Source organism: Muntiacus reevesi, chromosome 4 (genome assembly GCF_963930625.1).
Source record: "Muntiacus reevesi chromosome 4, mMunRee1.1, whole genome shotgun sequence".
Classification (NCBI taxonomy): Eukaryota; Metazoa; Chordata; class Mammalia; order Artiodactyla; family Cervidae; genus Muntiacus; species Muntiacus reevesi.
The window spans coordinates 169,579,659-169,596,130 of NC_089252.1; the positions used below are offsets into that span (position 1 = coordinate 169,579,659).

A 16,472-nucleotide genomic window follows, 5' to 3' on the forward strand; every position below is an offset into this window, starting at 1 on the left:
ACAGCTGTCCAGGAAACCTCAGGCCCCACCAGCTACACCCTACTATGCAGAAGAGAGAGAAGGCCACGCGCTATTCATTTCAGGAATGAGGCCAGAACCAGGGTGTCTACCACCGCAGAGGGCCTTCAAGCATGCTACAGACGTCAACGAAGGAACCCCATTTTCCAGACAACTCTAAGTTTGAGTCGACAACTGCAGAAGATTCCATGCGGCAGAAGCAATGTAACTGGGGAAGTTCCAGGATAGAAGCGCAGTCCACAGCATCTCAGAGCAAAACTGGACGAGAGCGTCTATGTCACGGAGTAGGAGGGGAAGTCAGACAGCTGCGGGGCCGCAATCAACGCGGGGAAGGAGAAGCGGCACAGTTCTCCCGGCCACTGCCTGCCACTGCCACGAGGCCCACCTGTTCTTTTCTAGAACACGTCACAAGTCAGGCACAGAACAGCTGGGCCCAGCATGAGGCAAAGAAGGAAAAGCTTCTACTTTCTCTATTACCTAACAATTTTATTTAATAGCTTTACCCACAAAGTATATAATTTCATTATAAACCCAAATGAAAAACAAGTTCTGGGTGTGAAGAGGCTTAGGAAGTGCACTTCTTTTTGTAAACGTCCAGGCTTAGAATAACCGCGTCCTCCTGGGCGCAAACTCTGGAACCTAGTCGGCGTCTGCTGCGTCTCCGCCTTCTCCGCACTCAAACCGCACGAAGTCTACGACGGCCACGCCGTGGGGCTGCACGTACTGCCCCAGCGTGATGGAAGGGTCCAGCAAGTACGGCTGCGACAGCATCTTGGTCTCCGCCTCTCCCCCGGGCTCGTCGTCCAGGGAGCCAACGGAGAGGGGAGCCATGCCCACCACGTGCTGCCCGAGGCGGCGGCCAAGGTCTCCGAGGTCTGCCGTCGGCTCTGCCGTCTCGCAGACGACCAGGGCCCCATACTTCCCCAGCGCCAGGTTGCGGAGCGAGGGGCTGTGCGTGGCCCCATGCACATAAGAGCCAACATAGAACCCAGCTGGCACCTTCACCCACGCGGCCCGTTTCAGAATCATGTTTTCTCCCAGTTTCCCTGTGAGAAAGCAAAAACAAACAGACAAAAAAACAAGAGCTTCCAGAATACAGTGCCCACGGGAGTACCAAAACATGCACAGCAGGGACCGAGCCTGCACTGATACTGCGGATGCGCCCTAAGACGGAAAGATACCATTTTCAGGAGAAACAGGAAAAGGGGTTTGGGGGAGAAGGTGGGAGAAACGGAGCGTACTTTACGGAGCACCAACCAGGTGCCATGCTGGTGTTTAGAAACACAGACTCTGGTATCACACAGACCCTGGCCACAGGTTCTGCCTCTCACCGACCATATGACCTTAGGCAAGTAACTTAATGATATAACCCCATTTAGTAATTCATCAAGTCTGTGTTCTCATCTGCAAAGTGGAGATCATGCCACTTAACCTGAAGGCAGGATTACTGGGAGAAATAAATAAGATGTGTGTAAAAGAACTTATTACAGTATCTGGCCCTCTAATATGAGCACTCCCATCTGGCTAACATCACTACATTAAACTTAGGCTTACAGAGCTAAAGGAACCTTTCCAAAGCTTCAGAGCTAATGGATGGCACAGCTGGAATTCAAACTCAGATCTGACTCAATTCAGGGTTTTTCCCCACCAGATCATCACCCCTCCCCCAAAGCACCATAGCTGACACAGACAACTCCTGATCATCCATTATTTGGGGGAAAATCCCAAACTAAAAGCCCCGGGAAATCTAAAACCCCAAGTCATCTGGTGGTTTCAACTTCCCTTCATTAAAAATAAAAAGATAAAAAAATTTAAAAAAAAATAAATAAAAAGATAACATCTTTGAAGTTACTTGCAAGAAACAAAACCAGATTCTAGTCCCCTCTCCCCCTCACTGTTCTCTTAGGATGCTATACCCTCCTATCAGAAGCCCAAATAAGTCAAAAAGTAGGAAGGGGTAGGAAAATAACACGGTCTGGGAGAACAGCCCTGAAGTAGCCACTGTTACACCTAAAAGTCATAGAAGTCATAAACCAAAAGGGATCCTAAAACAGCTCTGAGCACCTACCCAACAGTCAATTCCCAGAAACTGACAAGGCTGCAACACCCAGTCTTCCAGAATTTCTTAAGAAGTTTCATACACAGCTGGTTGGCTGGCTGGTTTCTCAGCCATGACTCACTGAAACATCATACATACCTCAAGACGACCTGATGAAAACAGAACTGATGCCTTGACTGGAAACATCAGATGAGCAGTAAATTCCCGCAAGCTCCACCCCAGCCCTGCTTCCCTCCTTCCATCAGGTCGTGTACGAGGAAGGCAAAACCCCCGCTGCCCCCACCACAATGATCCAGATGCGGTTCCTGCAGCCAGTGGTTCTGAAACCATGGACCTTCACAAACTCAGGATCAGGTTTTTTTTTTTTTTTAGGAGAGGACAATTTCCTAAACACCACACCCTGGAATATTCCTGGATCCCTTCACAAAGGTGAAATACCCTCTGACGGACTATTTCCTTCACAGTGTATAGAGAGGCAGTGAACCGGAGGTCAAAAGGCCATCGCTGCCTAAAGGCATGCCTCGTTTGGTCAGCAGTGAGGCCTGCTAATTTTAATTAGTTGCAAACAGCTAAAAACTAAATCTTTTTTTTTTCAAACAAATCTAAATCCTTTTAAAGGAATTAAAAAATTCTGACACTGGGGTCCTATTTCCCGCAAACTTATCAGGGGGCTTGCTAACGGTTCGCTTCAGTGGAACGCGAGCTTTTCAGGGTGTCCACTGCTCACCAACCTCTAACACGCAACCCACCTCTCGTGTTCACACTATCTGACCCTTGCAGGAACGTGACCTTGTAATCTTTGATCTAGATTTGGAGGAATATCAAAGATACCCGGAGATTCAGTTCTTAATTTCCAGTTTCCACATCCTTACAATCTATACATACAATCCTTACATCCTTACATCCGAACTCACCAATCGCTAAGGCCAGCTGATCCTTGAGAGAACCCTCGCTCTCGGGTCCTGCTGGAAGTTCAGAGAGCTCAGAGGAATTCAAGAAGCCCTAAGTGCGCAAAGAAAATGAACAAGAGTCATTTTCAGTGCAACTGAACATGAGTCAGTCTATACAATTCAAATTACCAAGAGACTAAGCAAAAATATAGGTTATAGGTTATTCCTCAGAAATAACCTATATTTAAGACAATTAAGTACAAACAATGTTTTCATTAAGCTAAGGACATTAACAATTGACAACAGCTCCACTTTTATAAATATTTTATTCTATCAACACTCCACCCCCAAATCCATCCCAATCTCCAGCCTAACTTCTTAGAATGTAGCTTCCTAGAAATCAGGGATAATATTTTCATACAATCATAAAATACTAAAGCTAAAAGGTTAGTAGATTGTTGGTAGGGATGAAAAATGGTGCAAATCCAACGGTGGGAAATTGGACAATAGCTAACAAAACTATTACATATACTTTTATCCTTTGATCTGGCAATCCTATCTCTAGAAATTTACTCTAAAACTCTTCCAATGATACAAAAGTACATATGCTCAGTTATTCATTGAGCAAATTTTTCTAATTGTAAAATACTGGAAAGTTTAAAAGTCCAAACATAGGTGGAGACTGGCTGAATAAACCACAGTACAGTCACAGGTGGAATACTACGTAGCTGAAAAAAAAAAAAAAAGGTGCCTCCATGAGCTGCTAAGGAGTATTTCCAGGGTGTATGAAGTGAAAGAAGCAAACTAAAGCATACATATTACATCGCCATTTGTGTAATAAATATTTGCATGAAAGTGTTAGCCTCTCAGTCATGTCCAACTCTTTGTGACCCCATGGACCGCAGCCCACCAGGCTCCCCTGTCCATGGGATTCTTCAAGCAAGAATACTGGAGTAGATAGACAGCCATTCCCTTCTCCAGGCGATCTTTCCAACACAGGGATCCAACCTGGGTCTCCTGCACTGTAGGCAAATTCTTTACCATCCGAGGCACCAGGATGAATATGCTTATTTTTGCAAAAAGGATAACCAGAAAACCAATGAAGCTGGTTATCTACAAGAGTGGATAGGAATGGGGTAGAAGGGAGAGGAGGGAGTAAGACTTGTGTATGTGTTGGGGGAGTTATTATAGTTTTAACTTTCAGAACTTGGTTAGTTTTACATATTCAAAAATAAAACTAACGAAGGCTTGGAGTGAAAATGAATACTGACCAAACAGAAAAAAAGATTCTAACTGTATTTCAAAGGAATAACATAACTTCAAAAGGGGGAACAAAACTAATCCAAGTTACTTTTGATACAGTCCTTTGACCACATAACTTCAACTAAGGACAAAAAGAACCTCAAAGCAATCTTGAACCACTTAGTAGGTTTATTCTATGCAGTGATTAAGGATAGTAACTCTGAAACAAAGTGTGCATGCACTGCACAGCAAGTAAATAAGCAAACATACTGCAGCTGCTAGGAGCCAGTGCATTCACTACGAGAGAAGAAAGGTGTGAATTACAGAATGGGGGAAGAAAAGGAAGCAGCCCGTGGTGCAGGATTAGAAGTGAAACACACACACACTTCTAGCTCTGCTGGAAGAGCAGAATAGCAATGACATCTCAGTAGAATTAAGCACACCCAACGCCCAGACCTTCCCCCAGAGGAGAGTATGGCAGCCCACTCCAGTATTTATTTTTTTTTTAGTTGAAGGATAATTACTTTACAGAATTTTGTTGTTTTCTGTCAAACCTCAGCATGCATCAGTCATAGGTATACATACATCCCCCCCCTTTTGAACCTCCCTCCCGTCTCCCGCCCCACCCCACCCCTCTAGGTCAATACAGAGCTCCTGTTTGAGTTTCCTGAGACACACAGCAAATCCCCGTTGGCTGTCTATTTTACTTACAGTAAGGTAAGTTTCCATGTTACTTTCTCCATACTCCAGTATTCTTGCCTGGAGAATACCACGGACAGAGGAGCCTGGTGGGTTACGGTCCACAGGGTCGCAAAGGGTCGGACACGGCTGAAGAGTGTACATGCACACAGCGCCCAGATCTTTGTTTCTAAAAACCATTCCCCCACCAAAAAGGATCAAGACCCCTTGCAGAAGTGGCCGATTCCATGGATGGGGCAAGGAAAATATGACATCAGCCCAGAATATTTTGTTATGCCAAAAAGGAAGGCAATACTTGGAAAATAATAAGCTATACCAAAGAGACAATGGAGACAGCTTGCACAGGGTTAGGTTATACTGGCCAAATCCAGGGATAATTTGAGCATTAAAACGACTAATGGATTATATGATGAATTGTAGCCTATCACATTCAATACAAAAGAAGAATCTACAATGGAGAAGGAAATGGCAACCCACTCCACTATTCTAGCCTGGGAAATCCCATGGACAGAGGAACCTGGCGGGCTACAGTTCATGGGGTCACAAGGAGTTGGACATGATTTAGCAACTAAACAACACAAAACCAGGACTAACTAACATGTATCACAAGATCTCAAGAGAAAGATAAATAGAAGGAAAAGGGTGGTACAAACAAAAAAATTGTTGTGAGTAGCTCGTTCATTTTTGCTTTGACAACAGGATGGATCAAAGGCATACGGATATGTCAATAATTCCTTCCTTGATCCTTCTACAGAAAAGAAAATGCTCGGTCTCCTCAATTGCGCCTTTTCTCCAGGATCAGTATTTAGAAATCCTTTCCTTAGGACATTCTAGATTCCTAAATACAGTTTCTCCTGATTTGATGGATTTTTATCCCAAGGGAATTCATTCATTCATTAACAGAGATGTAATAAGCCCCAGCCAAGTGCTGGGCCCACCCCTCATGCACCAGAGACACACTAGTGAAAAGACATATTTCCTGCCTCATGAAACTTATAGTCTATTGTGGAAGGCAAACAGAAATGAATAAATATAAATGTAATATATAAGCATTATAACAAAATATTTTAAATGAAGCAAAATAAGGGGACAGAGCAATAGGAGGAAAGGTACTCCTCTCCTGAGAGATAACGTTTAAGCAGAGACATGAAATAAGGAAGTGAGACCTGAGAACGTCTGAAAAAATGGAACAGCAAAGACCCTAAGGGGGGAGGAAGGAACAAACCCAGCATGTTGGAGACAACCCCAAACTCACTTTGCTGTATGTGGAGAGCTGGTCCTTCAAGTTCTGACAGTGTAACAGGGTTCCCCGGGCTACTTGCTGGACCAACTGTTGAAATTTTAAATTTCTGGAAACAAAATCTGTCTCACAGTTCACCTATGGGAATAAATCGATACTGTTGTATAAACTGTTTACTAACAGCCTCCAAAAGTGTCTTAAAGCAAGGTATTGACAGCACAGGCAGCAGACCCAACAAAACAGAAACAAATGTCTGTGGGATTTTAAAGCTACAGTTGCTCCTCCAGCTCAAGGCCAGAAACTTAATGAAGTGATCCCTGTTGTGCCAATGAGTCAGCACCGACCTGCGCCTTCAGAGCCTGGTTCCACAGTGTCCCCAAAGGATTCACTTCAAGTTCACAGCCGCCTGTGCCCGCAAGCCATAATCCCCTCCTTCTCTGGGCTCCTCCAATGCCAAACCACTTTTGTGATTCTCATAAGGAGCAGCAACATTGATCCCTCACTTGCACAGTTCAGAGCAGGGTTCAAGCTCCCATGAGAATCAAATGCCACCACTGATCTCACAGAAGACTGAGCTCAGTTGGTGATACAAGCGATCAGGAGAGGCTGGAAATACAGAGGAAGCTTGGCTCCGTCGCCTGACACTCACCTCCTGCTCTGTGGCCCAGTTCCTAAGAGGCCGCGGACCGGTGCCGGTCTGCAGCACGGAGGCTGGAGACCCTCTGGGTTACCTTAACAGGTCAACAACCTGTGCGTGTCTATACTGGAATGAATCCAGAGCTAATAACTGGGGTCTCACGGGCTTAATTCTAACTAGCTTTTATGGTTCTCAAACACCTCTTCTTTAAGAATGCAAAGGTCTAACCGCAAAGCCCACACTCAAGGAGACAGCTGCTTGTGTATCTAGAACTCTGACACTCACCTCTACTAAGACAGTTGTGTCTCCTTCCTGCAGCAGCCCAATAAGACCTTCTTTGGTCTTCCTCCCGTGGAGCCTAGCAGCTTTACTCCAGCCCTCCTTCTGGGCCTGCTTATGGAGCCAGCTCTCTGCCTATAAATAAGAAAGATAAAGGGCAGATGACATAAGCACAGAGTTTAGAAAGGAATGGGGCTCTAAAATATCTCCAGGTTCCCCAATTCTTTCCCCTTCTCCTCAAACCCACAACAGGAACTAATCTATCATTTACTGGCAGCATACCACCAAATGCCAGACAGTAGACATTGTGCCTGATGTTTAGCAAATTTTTAAAAATTATTTATTTGGCTTGTGGATCTTAGTTACAGCCTGAAGAATCTTCCATCTTCATTATGGCATAAAGGATCCTTAGCTGCAGCATGAAAACCATTAGTTGCGGCATGCGGGACCTAGTTCCCGGACAGGGATCGAACCAGGGTCCCCTGCACTGACAGCTCGAAGTCCTAGCCAGTGGACCACCAGGGAAGTCCCACGCCTGGTATTTTTGATAAATTTAATCTTCACAACAACCCTACGGGGGAGACAGCAGTATTTTCTTTATGCAAAAAAAGAACAATGTAACTCTTAAAGATTAAGTAAGGTGTCCAAGGTCGCCAGGATTAGTGTGAGGGTACCAGGATCTGAGCGTGGGTCTGACTAGTGTAACAGCCTTGCATGGAATAGTGTGTTAGCCCTGGGATCCTGAGTCAGTCCCTTCAAAACAGGTAAGAGTCAAAGGGTGAGACTGCCATTAAAGTCAGAATCCTGTGCATGGGTCACTGGACAGCAGCCGGTGTGATTTCTAGGGTCCCCAGCGCGAGCTCTGGAAAGCACCGGGGTAGGGCCCGAGTACCCCATCCCCGCTCCCCTCCACCTCCTTCCCCACACCTGTTTGAGATCCCCGTCGCACGTCTCCAGGGCTTTCTTGCAGTTTACGAAGGAGTAGCCCGTTTTCCGCCGCAGCTTCATGAGGCGCTCCTTGCTGGAAGCCGAGGACAGCCAGGACGCAGAGTGAAATGTATGCCTCGGCTGGGGCGACTGAAGCAGGGGGAGCCCGGCCTGGAGGGGAGAAGACGGGATGAGAAGCGGGAGGCGGCGAGGAGCTCCGGAGCAGGGAGCACGCCGGCGGGGACGGCTTCAGCAGACGGGCCCGGGGGGGAGGGGAAAGGCAGCGCCGGGGCGCGGACCGCCAAGAGCACCGAGGTGGGGAGAAGGGTGAGACGGAGCCGAGCGCAGCCAGGGGAGGGGAAGGCGGCGCGCCGGGCGCGCGGGAGACCTGCAAGGGAGGCAGGCGGGGACCAGGGCCACGCGCGCTCAGCTGGCAGCTCCCGGGCCGCACGAGCAGGCAGCGGCGCAAGGACCGCAGCAGCGACATCTTCCCGGGGGCCGCGCGGTGCGGCCGGCCGGCGCACCTGTGAGGCCACGGGCCTACGGCGGGGCGGCGGGGCCAAAACTCTGCGCCAGAGCGCGCCGAGCGGGGACAGCGCCACCTGCCGCCCAGGGGCGCATTCGCCTCCCCTGCTTGACTTGCTGCCTACATTTCACAAGAGAATTATTCCCCAGAGGTAAAATAATGGAAAACAGGAAACCGAGTTGTCACAAAATAACAACACAAGACACGTGGTAAGACTTTACGTTTATTCCCAATGCTTATTTCTATATCCATTTATGGCTCACTGACAAACTTGTAAGGTAGGAGAGTGGGTTCCGAAGTTTGACCAAGGTCGCCTAGGGAGGAGGGAGGGTGTCCCTCCAACAAACCCAGGAAATTATTTGTTGAACAAGCAGAAATATTTGATGTGTGCCTGGAACCATATAGCCCTACCCTCTAAGGTAATCTGATGGTGAGAAAATAGGGAGCAGACAAATGATCACACAAGACAAGGTAAATAAGCCCCAGGAGACAAAGAGTTAAAGGGTCTCAAAGGAGAAAAATCATATTCAAACAGGAGGCTCAGATAAAGCTTTTTTCAGGAGAGAGGCTAAGAGCAATGAAGATTTTGAGAGGTAGAAATATGACCCAGGCAGGGAATCATCAGAAAGAATGAAGGAAGAAGTCAGTGAAGTTTTATGTGGGTTTAGGGAACAAAGAGTAGACCTTTTGCAATTTGGCCAGAGGTTAGAACACGTGTAGGAAACCAGCAGGAAATGAAATAGAAGGGTAATTTGGGACCACATGGGATACACGGAGTACCAAGCAGAAGAGCTTATTCTTGCTTCTGTTGGTAGCAGCAGAAGCTAATCAGAGCTGATTGCGGATTACAGGAGTTTACAAAACAGTTTGAATGGGAGTGAATGGAGGCTAGGAGGCCACAGGAGGTGATGTGTGACCCCAGGAGTAAGTCAAGAGAGGATCAATCAGAGGCCCCATAGTGGGAGAAAAAAGAGGTGAAGGCAAAGCATGTTAGGAAGGAAGGACTGACAGGGCTTGGAAAGGTACAAAAAAAAAAAAAAATCAAAGAGAACCTGGAACTCAGTGATCAGGACTCCAACTCCAAAAAGACTGAAGGCGCTACAGTCCAAAGGACAGCTCTGCTGTCTAACCCCAACTTCAGGGCTAGGAAGACTTGACCCAGTTAGAGCCACAGTTCCACCAGACTATCTCTAGAAGCAAGAAGTGGGTGGTCTGAGGTTTCTTGCTCCCCAGCACCCCCCAGCAAAAGCCCATGTTCTCTGGATGCAGAGGAGATCTTTAATGCTTATTTTCCTTTAAAAAATTTTCCAATAGAATCTGGAAAAAATAATCCATTCTGTGTAAAAGGACAATGGCAGGACAGACAGGACACGACCGTCTCTGCAGCCACTGTTTACGTCCCACCTAACCTCCCCTTCCCTGAAATCCTGGCTGCCCTCTCATAGTCCTCTGCTGAGGACAGGAGCTGGGAATCTCCTCTGCACTCCAGCCCACACGGCAAGGGCGCTGGTACCCTAACAAGCGGCACCTGCCTGCAGCTTCCCAAGAGGCGCCCAGGAAACAGTGAGGGAAGGAGGAAAGGCAGGCGAGGAGATCCACCTGTTTCTGGTCCTTATGTTTATGGCTCTGGAGACATGGCAGTTCCTTCATGAGAACGAGGGGTTCGGAGGAGCAGAAGGGTGACGTCAGGCAGGTCTTGGTCCCCTGTGCCTGGCCCTATAGATGTTGACATTTTCATCCTCATCCCGCTGGGCCAGCTCCAGGTGGAAATGCTGGGGCAGGAGATGCTGAAAGAAGCTCTCTGCCCCGTGCTCCTCTCTCATCTTGGAGGCCAGATAGATGGTGCCATGGGGCCCGCACAGGTGTCGGAGGGTCCCCAGCAGCAGCGGGAAGGTGGGCTCCAGGTACACGATATCAGCCCCCAGCACCAGGTCATAGTCTCCAGGGAAGACATGCTGGTCAATCCCCCAGGACAAGGCGCGGACCTGGGCCCGGCCTCCAGGGGGCACATTGGCCTGGACGTTGCCCTGGATCTGTTCTAGGACCAGGGGTAGGTCAGTGATGGTAACATCCCCCCCTGAGAGAGAGGAAGGAGGAGAAATGCAAGTCAGAGGGACCAACCAAGGGGTTTCAGCTCCTGCCCAGAACGTCCAGAGACCTCGGGGCCTAGAGGATAATGTTTTGACAGCCCAAAGTCCACACTTTGGATTTTAGCTGCCCTAACCTCAGCTTCATCCACTGCCATCTCATTACTCTACATTCTACAACATCAACATTCTCGCTGAGCTAATCTTCAACCTCTCTGCCCAACACACAACAATCAGATGTCAGCAGAAGCCTGGGCAGGACTAAGGTGGAGGTGGGCTCTGCACCCACCCCCTACTGACACAAACCAGCCTGCATGGATCTGGAAAGCTTCCCAGAAGACATGACCTCAGCAAGCCTTAAAGGGCAAGCAGGAGTTAGTCAGGTGAGGCTTCTCGAGCAGAGAAGAGAGAGTACAAAGGCCTGGTGATGAGAAAGCACAGCGTATGCAAGGAAGGCTAGAGCTCAAAGGAGGTGGCAGGGAAACGTGTCAGGGCATAAGAGTACAGAGGAGAATCGTTATGGCATGCTGAGGAGATCCAGGCTTGATCCTGAGGGCAACAGGCTTAAGGGCGGAAGCAGAGGGTAACGATGATTAGATCAGGACTTCAGAAAGCTTCCTTCATGCAGTAAGTACATGTATTGAGCATCTACCAAGTTCTGAGGGTACAGGGGTGAGCAAGACAAGACCTTGGCCTTCCTTGAGATTTGTTATAGAGGCGGAGACAAATGAGGTAACGCAAAACGATTTAGTCATAATCATGGTGATTATTACAGAAACAGGAAATGTTCAGAATTCATTCTTCCATTAATAGTCATTATGTGCCTATATGCCAGGCGCTGAGAATACAGCAGTGAACCAATCAGACAAGAACCCCTCCACTCCAAGGGCTTACAGTCTCGTGGCTAGAGATCACAACAACAGAAAAATGAAATAAAACACACTGTGAGTCGGATGCATGCTGAAGCAGGGAAGGAGGAGAACTGCTTGAGGGACGGGGCAGGGGATGTCACTTTAAACTGGGTAGTTAGGGAAAGCTTCACACTGGTAGTTAGGGAGCAGATTATGTTTGAGCAATGACCTGTATGAAGTGATGGGGCAAACTCTATGGGTCTCTCAGCTTAAAAGATACCAAATGCGGGACTAACAGAAAGAAAAGAGGTGACGGTAAAACACATTAGGAAGGAAAAGACTGACAGAGCTTAGAAACCCCTCCCCCCCCCAAAAAAAACAGCCATAAACGGAAGGACCAAGAATAAAGACCTTCATGCGAGAGTTCACCTAACAAGTCTGAGGACCAGTAGGAACGCCTGCAGCTGGAGCAATTTAAGTGAGAGAAATAATCGTAGGGCTGATTCTAGACAGCGCCTTGTAAAGCAACCAAGAAGTTTGGTTTTTAGTCTGAGTGAGATGGGAAGCTATTGGAAAATTTGTAACGGAAGAATGTCATAAACCTTATGACTTTAAGAATTGAAGAATGGCTCTAAAGAGATCACTCTGGCTACTGTGATGAGGAAATACCACAGAGGGGCAAAGTCACAACAAACCAGTTAGGAGGTGGCTACAGTTACCCAGGTGAGAAGTGATCATGACTTGAACCAGGGCAGCCGTTGTCAGACCCTGAATACATTCTGAAGGTAGAGTCAGTAGGGGGGTTTCTGACAAATTAGATACGCACTATCAGAGAGAGAGGCTGAGGATGGTTCCAAGACATTTGGCCTGACAGCCAGAAGATCAAAGTGTCATTTATTTAGGTGAGGAGGGCTGCAGGAGGGGCAGGCTGGACAGGAAAATCATGAATGCGCTTCTGGACACATTAAGTTTGACATATTCATCGGACAACCACAGGAAGGTATCAAGTAGGCCGGAGGTTATACAAACAAGTCTGGAGATATCAGTGGGAGAGTCAGAGTCACCAGCGTGGAAAGGGCATTTAAGCTTGAGTACAGGCAGATAGGGGCGGGTCCGAGGGCTGCTCCTGAGCCCGGGGGCACTCAGACTTCGGGCTGTGAAGAGGAACAGCCACCAACAAAGGGGAATGGAAACAGTGCCATTGAGGTGAGAACCCGGAAACCTGGCGTCTTGGAATCCAAAGGAGGGGTGTTTCACAGGGCGGGGATGACAACCGCCACCAAGTCCGGGAAGCTGGGCTCATACCGACCGCTGTACTTTTTTCCCTTTAATGTTTATTTATTTGGTTGCACCAGGTCTTACTTGCAGCACTGCAGAATCTTCCATCTTTGCTGCAGCATTCAGGTTCTCCAGTTGCGACCTGCGAACTCTGTTTCGGCATGTGGGATCTAGTTCCCTGATCAGGGATGGAACCTAGCCCCCAGCACTGGGGGCTCCGAGTCTTCGCCACCGGACCACCAGGGACTGCTGGTGGTGACAACAGGCAGTCACAAGGGACGCTCACAAGCTTGACTGGAGCCAGTGGGGTGGAGAAGGCAAGCTGGGGGGCGGGGCGGTGTGAGGGGGTGTTCTGGGACGGAACTGAAGAAACAACAAGAGGAGAGGAACGACAGCGGGTATTCACTCTCCTGGGTTTCATCACAAAGCTGAGCAGAGAAATGGAATGGTAACTGCAGGGGTGTGTAGGATCTGAGACAGGAGAAACTATCGCATATTTATATCCATAATACAAACACACACATGGAATGATCGAGAGAGAAGGGAAAACAGCAACGCAGGAGAGGCAGGGGGGCAGGGTATCTGCTTGAACAGTGTCTTTAAACAGATGAGAAGGTTCAGGATCTCATGAGGCATGGGAGGCTTGACCTTAACTAGAAGCACAGCACGTCTAGCATCGTACCAGGAGAGAAGGCAGTGCAGACAGACACAGTTGGGTGAGCAGACGCTGAGAGAGACCTCGTGGACACTTCCTATAAGGAAAAAAGAAGCAATCAGAAGAGCTAGGGAACAAAATCACCTGCTGGGGGGAGAGAGACATCTGGAGGTATGAAAGGTGAGATGGTAAGAAGTAAGATGTTTAGGCGAGCAGACGAATAACTGGATGAGGGAGAGGTGAGAGGCTAGTGGGACATCATTTAAGGACACATCTGAGGATAATGACCACAAATTTAAAACGAAACCAGTCAGCACAATTGTGTCTACAATACAAGAAGTAGCTAAGATAGCTTGCGGATGGGAGTGTCCTGGAGGCCTTCCCTTGGAAGTGATGTTTGAGCTGAGCTCGGAAGAAGGCACATGCCTTAGCCAAGCGGGACGAGGGGTATAAACACAAGCGTGCAAGTGCAGCCTATGTGAAGGCTCCAGGGAAGGGGACACGGAGACAGGCTTGCAGAACTGAGAGGAGAGCGCTCGGTAGCACAAGGAGCTTGAGAGGGAGAGGGAGGCCATGCCCACGGGACTGGTTCTGTCCTGCAAGCAGCAAGAAGCCACTGAAAGATGGGGAAGGGGTGCTGAGAAGATCACTCTGCCAGCTGGGTGGAGCGAGCAGAGGTCTAGGTGGGGGCAAGCAGGAAGACCAGTCTGATTAACTGTGGCCATCCAAGCAAGTGACGGTGCCAAGGACTGGGGAGCCATCAGTGCGGACGGAAAAACAGGAGGTTCAGGAGATTTTTAGGAGTTAAATCAGCCAGACCTGGATAATGGAGATGGGGATGAGAAAAGGGGGCATGTCAGAGGTGGGTCTAGATCCCCCACTGGTTGGATGGCAGTTTGCTTCACTATGATGGGGAAGCCTGAGGGAGAAAGAGGTTTGGTGGCAGAAGATCACAAGATCTACTTTGGGCATGCCAAACTTCTCCCTAAGGAAGTTTGAAGACACTCGTGAAAATCCACGGGAAAGTTGGCAGTGGCCTGAACTAGAGCTGGGGGGAAGAGAACAGACAACTGTATTAAGGACATGTGACCCACAGGACTCGCTGGCTGCCAGGATGTGAGGGGAGAGGGCAATGGATGAGAATGGCACCCAGATTTCTGAGTGGGCAGCAGAACAGAAGACAAAAGAAGTCAGTCTGGAAGCAAGTGAAAGGTGTTTCCCTTGATATTACACACCTTTTCTGCCCTTTTAGCATAGCTGCCCACTTATCCACTCATCCTTCATGGAAAGCTGCTGGTGACACTCCTTTGGTTCTTTCTGAGCCTGCTAATGTTCATACTCCTCATCTGACAGACCTTCTTCTTGATGGATTCCCAGAGAGTTAAGGGAGACACAGCCAGAGCATGTCCACTGGTTCTGCACATACCTCTCCGTAACATCCTGTAACATCTTCCCCCATCTTCAACACTAGACCATAAACTCCTTGGGGAGGGGAGAGGAAATTCGTCTTACTCATTGCTGTATCCCAATACGTAGCACAATTCTTGGCACATATAGGACTCCAAATACATGTTGGTTGGATGAATAGAATAAAAGAATGAAAGCCTGCGGCTGGGAAGATTTCCCTGAATGTGTTTTGTGTTATGTCCCTATGAACGAGGACATGTTAATTTGTATTCCTAGGAAGATGTCATCCTAAGTGTTTTTAAAGGAGTGTTTTCAGTGTGAATTTTTGCCTGCCCATCAGATTATAAACCAAGGAACTTTTTCCTTTGTAGTTTCTGATTCTTGACAAAAATAAAGCAGAATTTTTACCTTTTTCTTTCCCAAGTCGGCAGTGCCTAATTTCTACCCCATTTCCCACAAAACACAGCCTAACCCTCAAAAACTCATAAGCTTGTTCCTCCCAAGCAATCAAAACCTAAAGAATCAAAAATATATTCACAGTGAAGTTATAAACTACTCATGAGGTTTAACACCTGCAGATTACTCCCTATAGAGAGTAATTCCATATAGGCATTTTAACAGAAGACCATATCCAAAGCAAAGTTTTTTTTTCTGACAACATTGTCCAGGAAATCGCAAAAAGGTAGGAAAAACTCCTATTAAGGCCTGCCCAAATTTTATTTCCTGCCCACCCGCCTCAACCAATCACCATGCGTGCTGGAACAGCGAATCAGCACTGTCTGGCCCACAGGAGTAGGTAGGGGCAAAAAAAAAAAAAAAAAAAAAAAAACGTTAAGTTTGTTTAAAAAAGAAACACTGTGTTGGTTCGAAACCACTCCTCTCCCTCTCTCAAGAACCCAGAAAGTGACAAGTTCTCTACATCCCCGTTCCCCTCACCCCTCCCACCGCAAAGCTCACGCACCCTGCAGCGCTGCCAAGATTCCCACGATACCAGTCCCCGCGCCCAGTTCGATCACTTTCTTGCCTCGGAAATCCACATTTTGACTCTCGAAATAGTTGCACAGGCTTAGAGCCTATAGGAGAAAAAAGAGGAAAACAAGATTGCAGCGGGGATGGCTCCATATGGGAGAGCGGGGGTCCGGGGGTCCCCGCGGGCCCTAGCCCAGGGCCGCGCACGCCTCACCGCATCCCACACGCGCGCTGCCACCCCGAGGCGGGACCCGAAGTTCTCCGTGATAGTCAGCACGTGCCCACAGAAGCGGAACCTGCTCTTCTCCGAGTAGCAGTCGGCGAAGAGCCCGACCTCGCGTGGGAACACCGAATCGGGCTCTGACTCCGGCTGCGGGCGGGAATCCGCCATCTGGCCGAGAGAATGCCCCGACGCCAGCCAGCGCTGGGATCCCCGGCCTGTAGCGGGGTGGGGCTGGGGGACAGCGAGCCCCGCGGCTGCCGCGTGGCACCGAGCCCCGCCTCCTCGTTTGCCCGCCTTCCTCCAGTCTGACTTCCTGGGGCCGGGATGGGGAGCCGCCTCCCTGGCTCCGGTCCCCAGCGCACGGCCGACGGGACCTACACCGGGCTACGGGGTCAGACCCAGGGCACTGTTCGGAGCCCGGGAGGAGGGCAGAGGAACGAGGATTAAGTCAACTAGGAAAGCGGGGTCCCTGGGCCCCTCTCACC

General features: G+C 48.6%; 2 protein-coding genes across 4 annotated transcripts; both read right to left on the bottom strand.

Moving 5' to 3' along the window:
* Nucleotides 1-477: 477 nt before the first annotated feature.
* TSFM (Ts translation elongation factor, mitochondrial) lies at nt 478-8,522 on the bottom strand. Of its 2 annotated transcripts, none has more exons than XM_065934746.1 (6): nt 8,380-8,522; nt 7,992-8,162; nt 7,071-7,199; nt 6,164-6,286; nt 2,992-3,079; nt 478-1,064 (listed from the first exon to the last, which is right to left on the bottom strand). In XM_065934746.1, the coding sequence occupies exons 1-6, from the start codon at nt 8,476-8,478 to the stop codon at nt 658-660; spliced, it is 1,017 nt and encodes a 338-aa protein (XP_065790818.1). In that variant the 5' UTR covers nt 8,479-8,522; the 3' UTR covers nt 478-657. The 2 variants fall into 2 exon arrangements, with proteins under 2 accessions (XP_065790818.1, XP_065790819.1); XM_065934747.1 differs by lacking the exon at nt 478-1,064 and adding an exon at nt 1,892-2,397.
* Nucleotides 8,523-8,728: 206 nt separating this feature from the next.
* Nucleotides 8,729-16,164, bottom strand: EEF1AKMT3 (EEF1A lysine methyltransferase 3). Of its 2 annotated transcripts, none has more exons than XM_065934749.1 (3): nt 15,979-16,164; nt 15,757-15,868; nt 8,729-10,594 (listed from the first exon to the last, which is right to left on the bottom strand). In XM_065934749.1, exons 1-3 carry the CDS (start codon nt 16,153-16,155, stop codon nt 10,203-10,205), a joined length of 681 nt encoding a protein of 226 aa, XP_065790821.1. In that variant the 5' UTR covers nt 16,156-16,164; the 3' UTR covers nt 8,729-10,202. The 2 variants fall into 2 exon arrangements, with proteins under 2 accessions (XP_065790821.1, XP_065790822.1); XM_065934750.1 differs by lacking the exon at nt 8,729-10,594 and adding an exon at nt 10,605-13,485.
* Between the last annotated feature and the right edge of the window lie 308 nt (nt 16,165-16,472).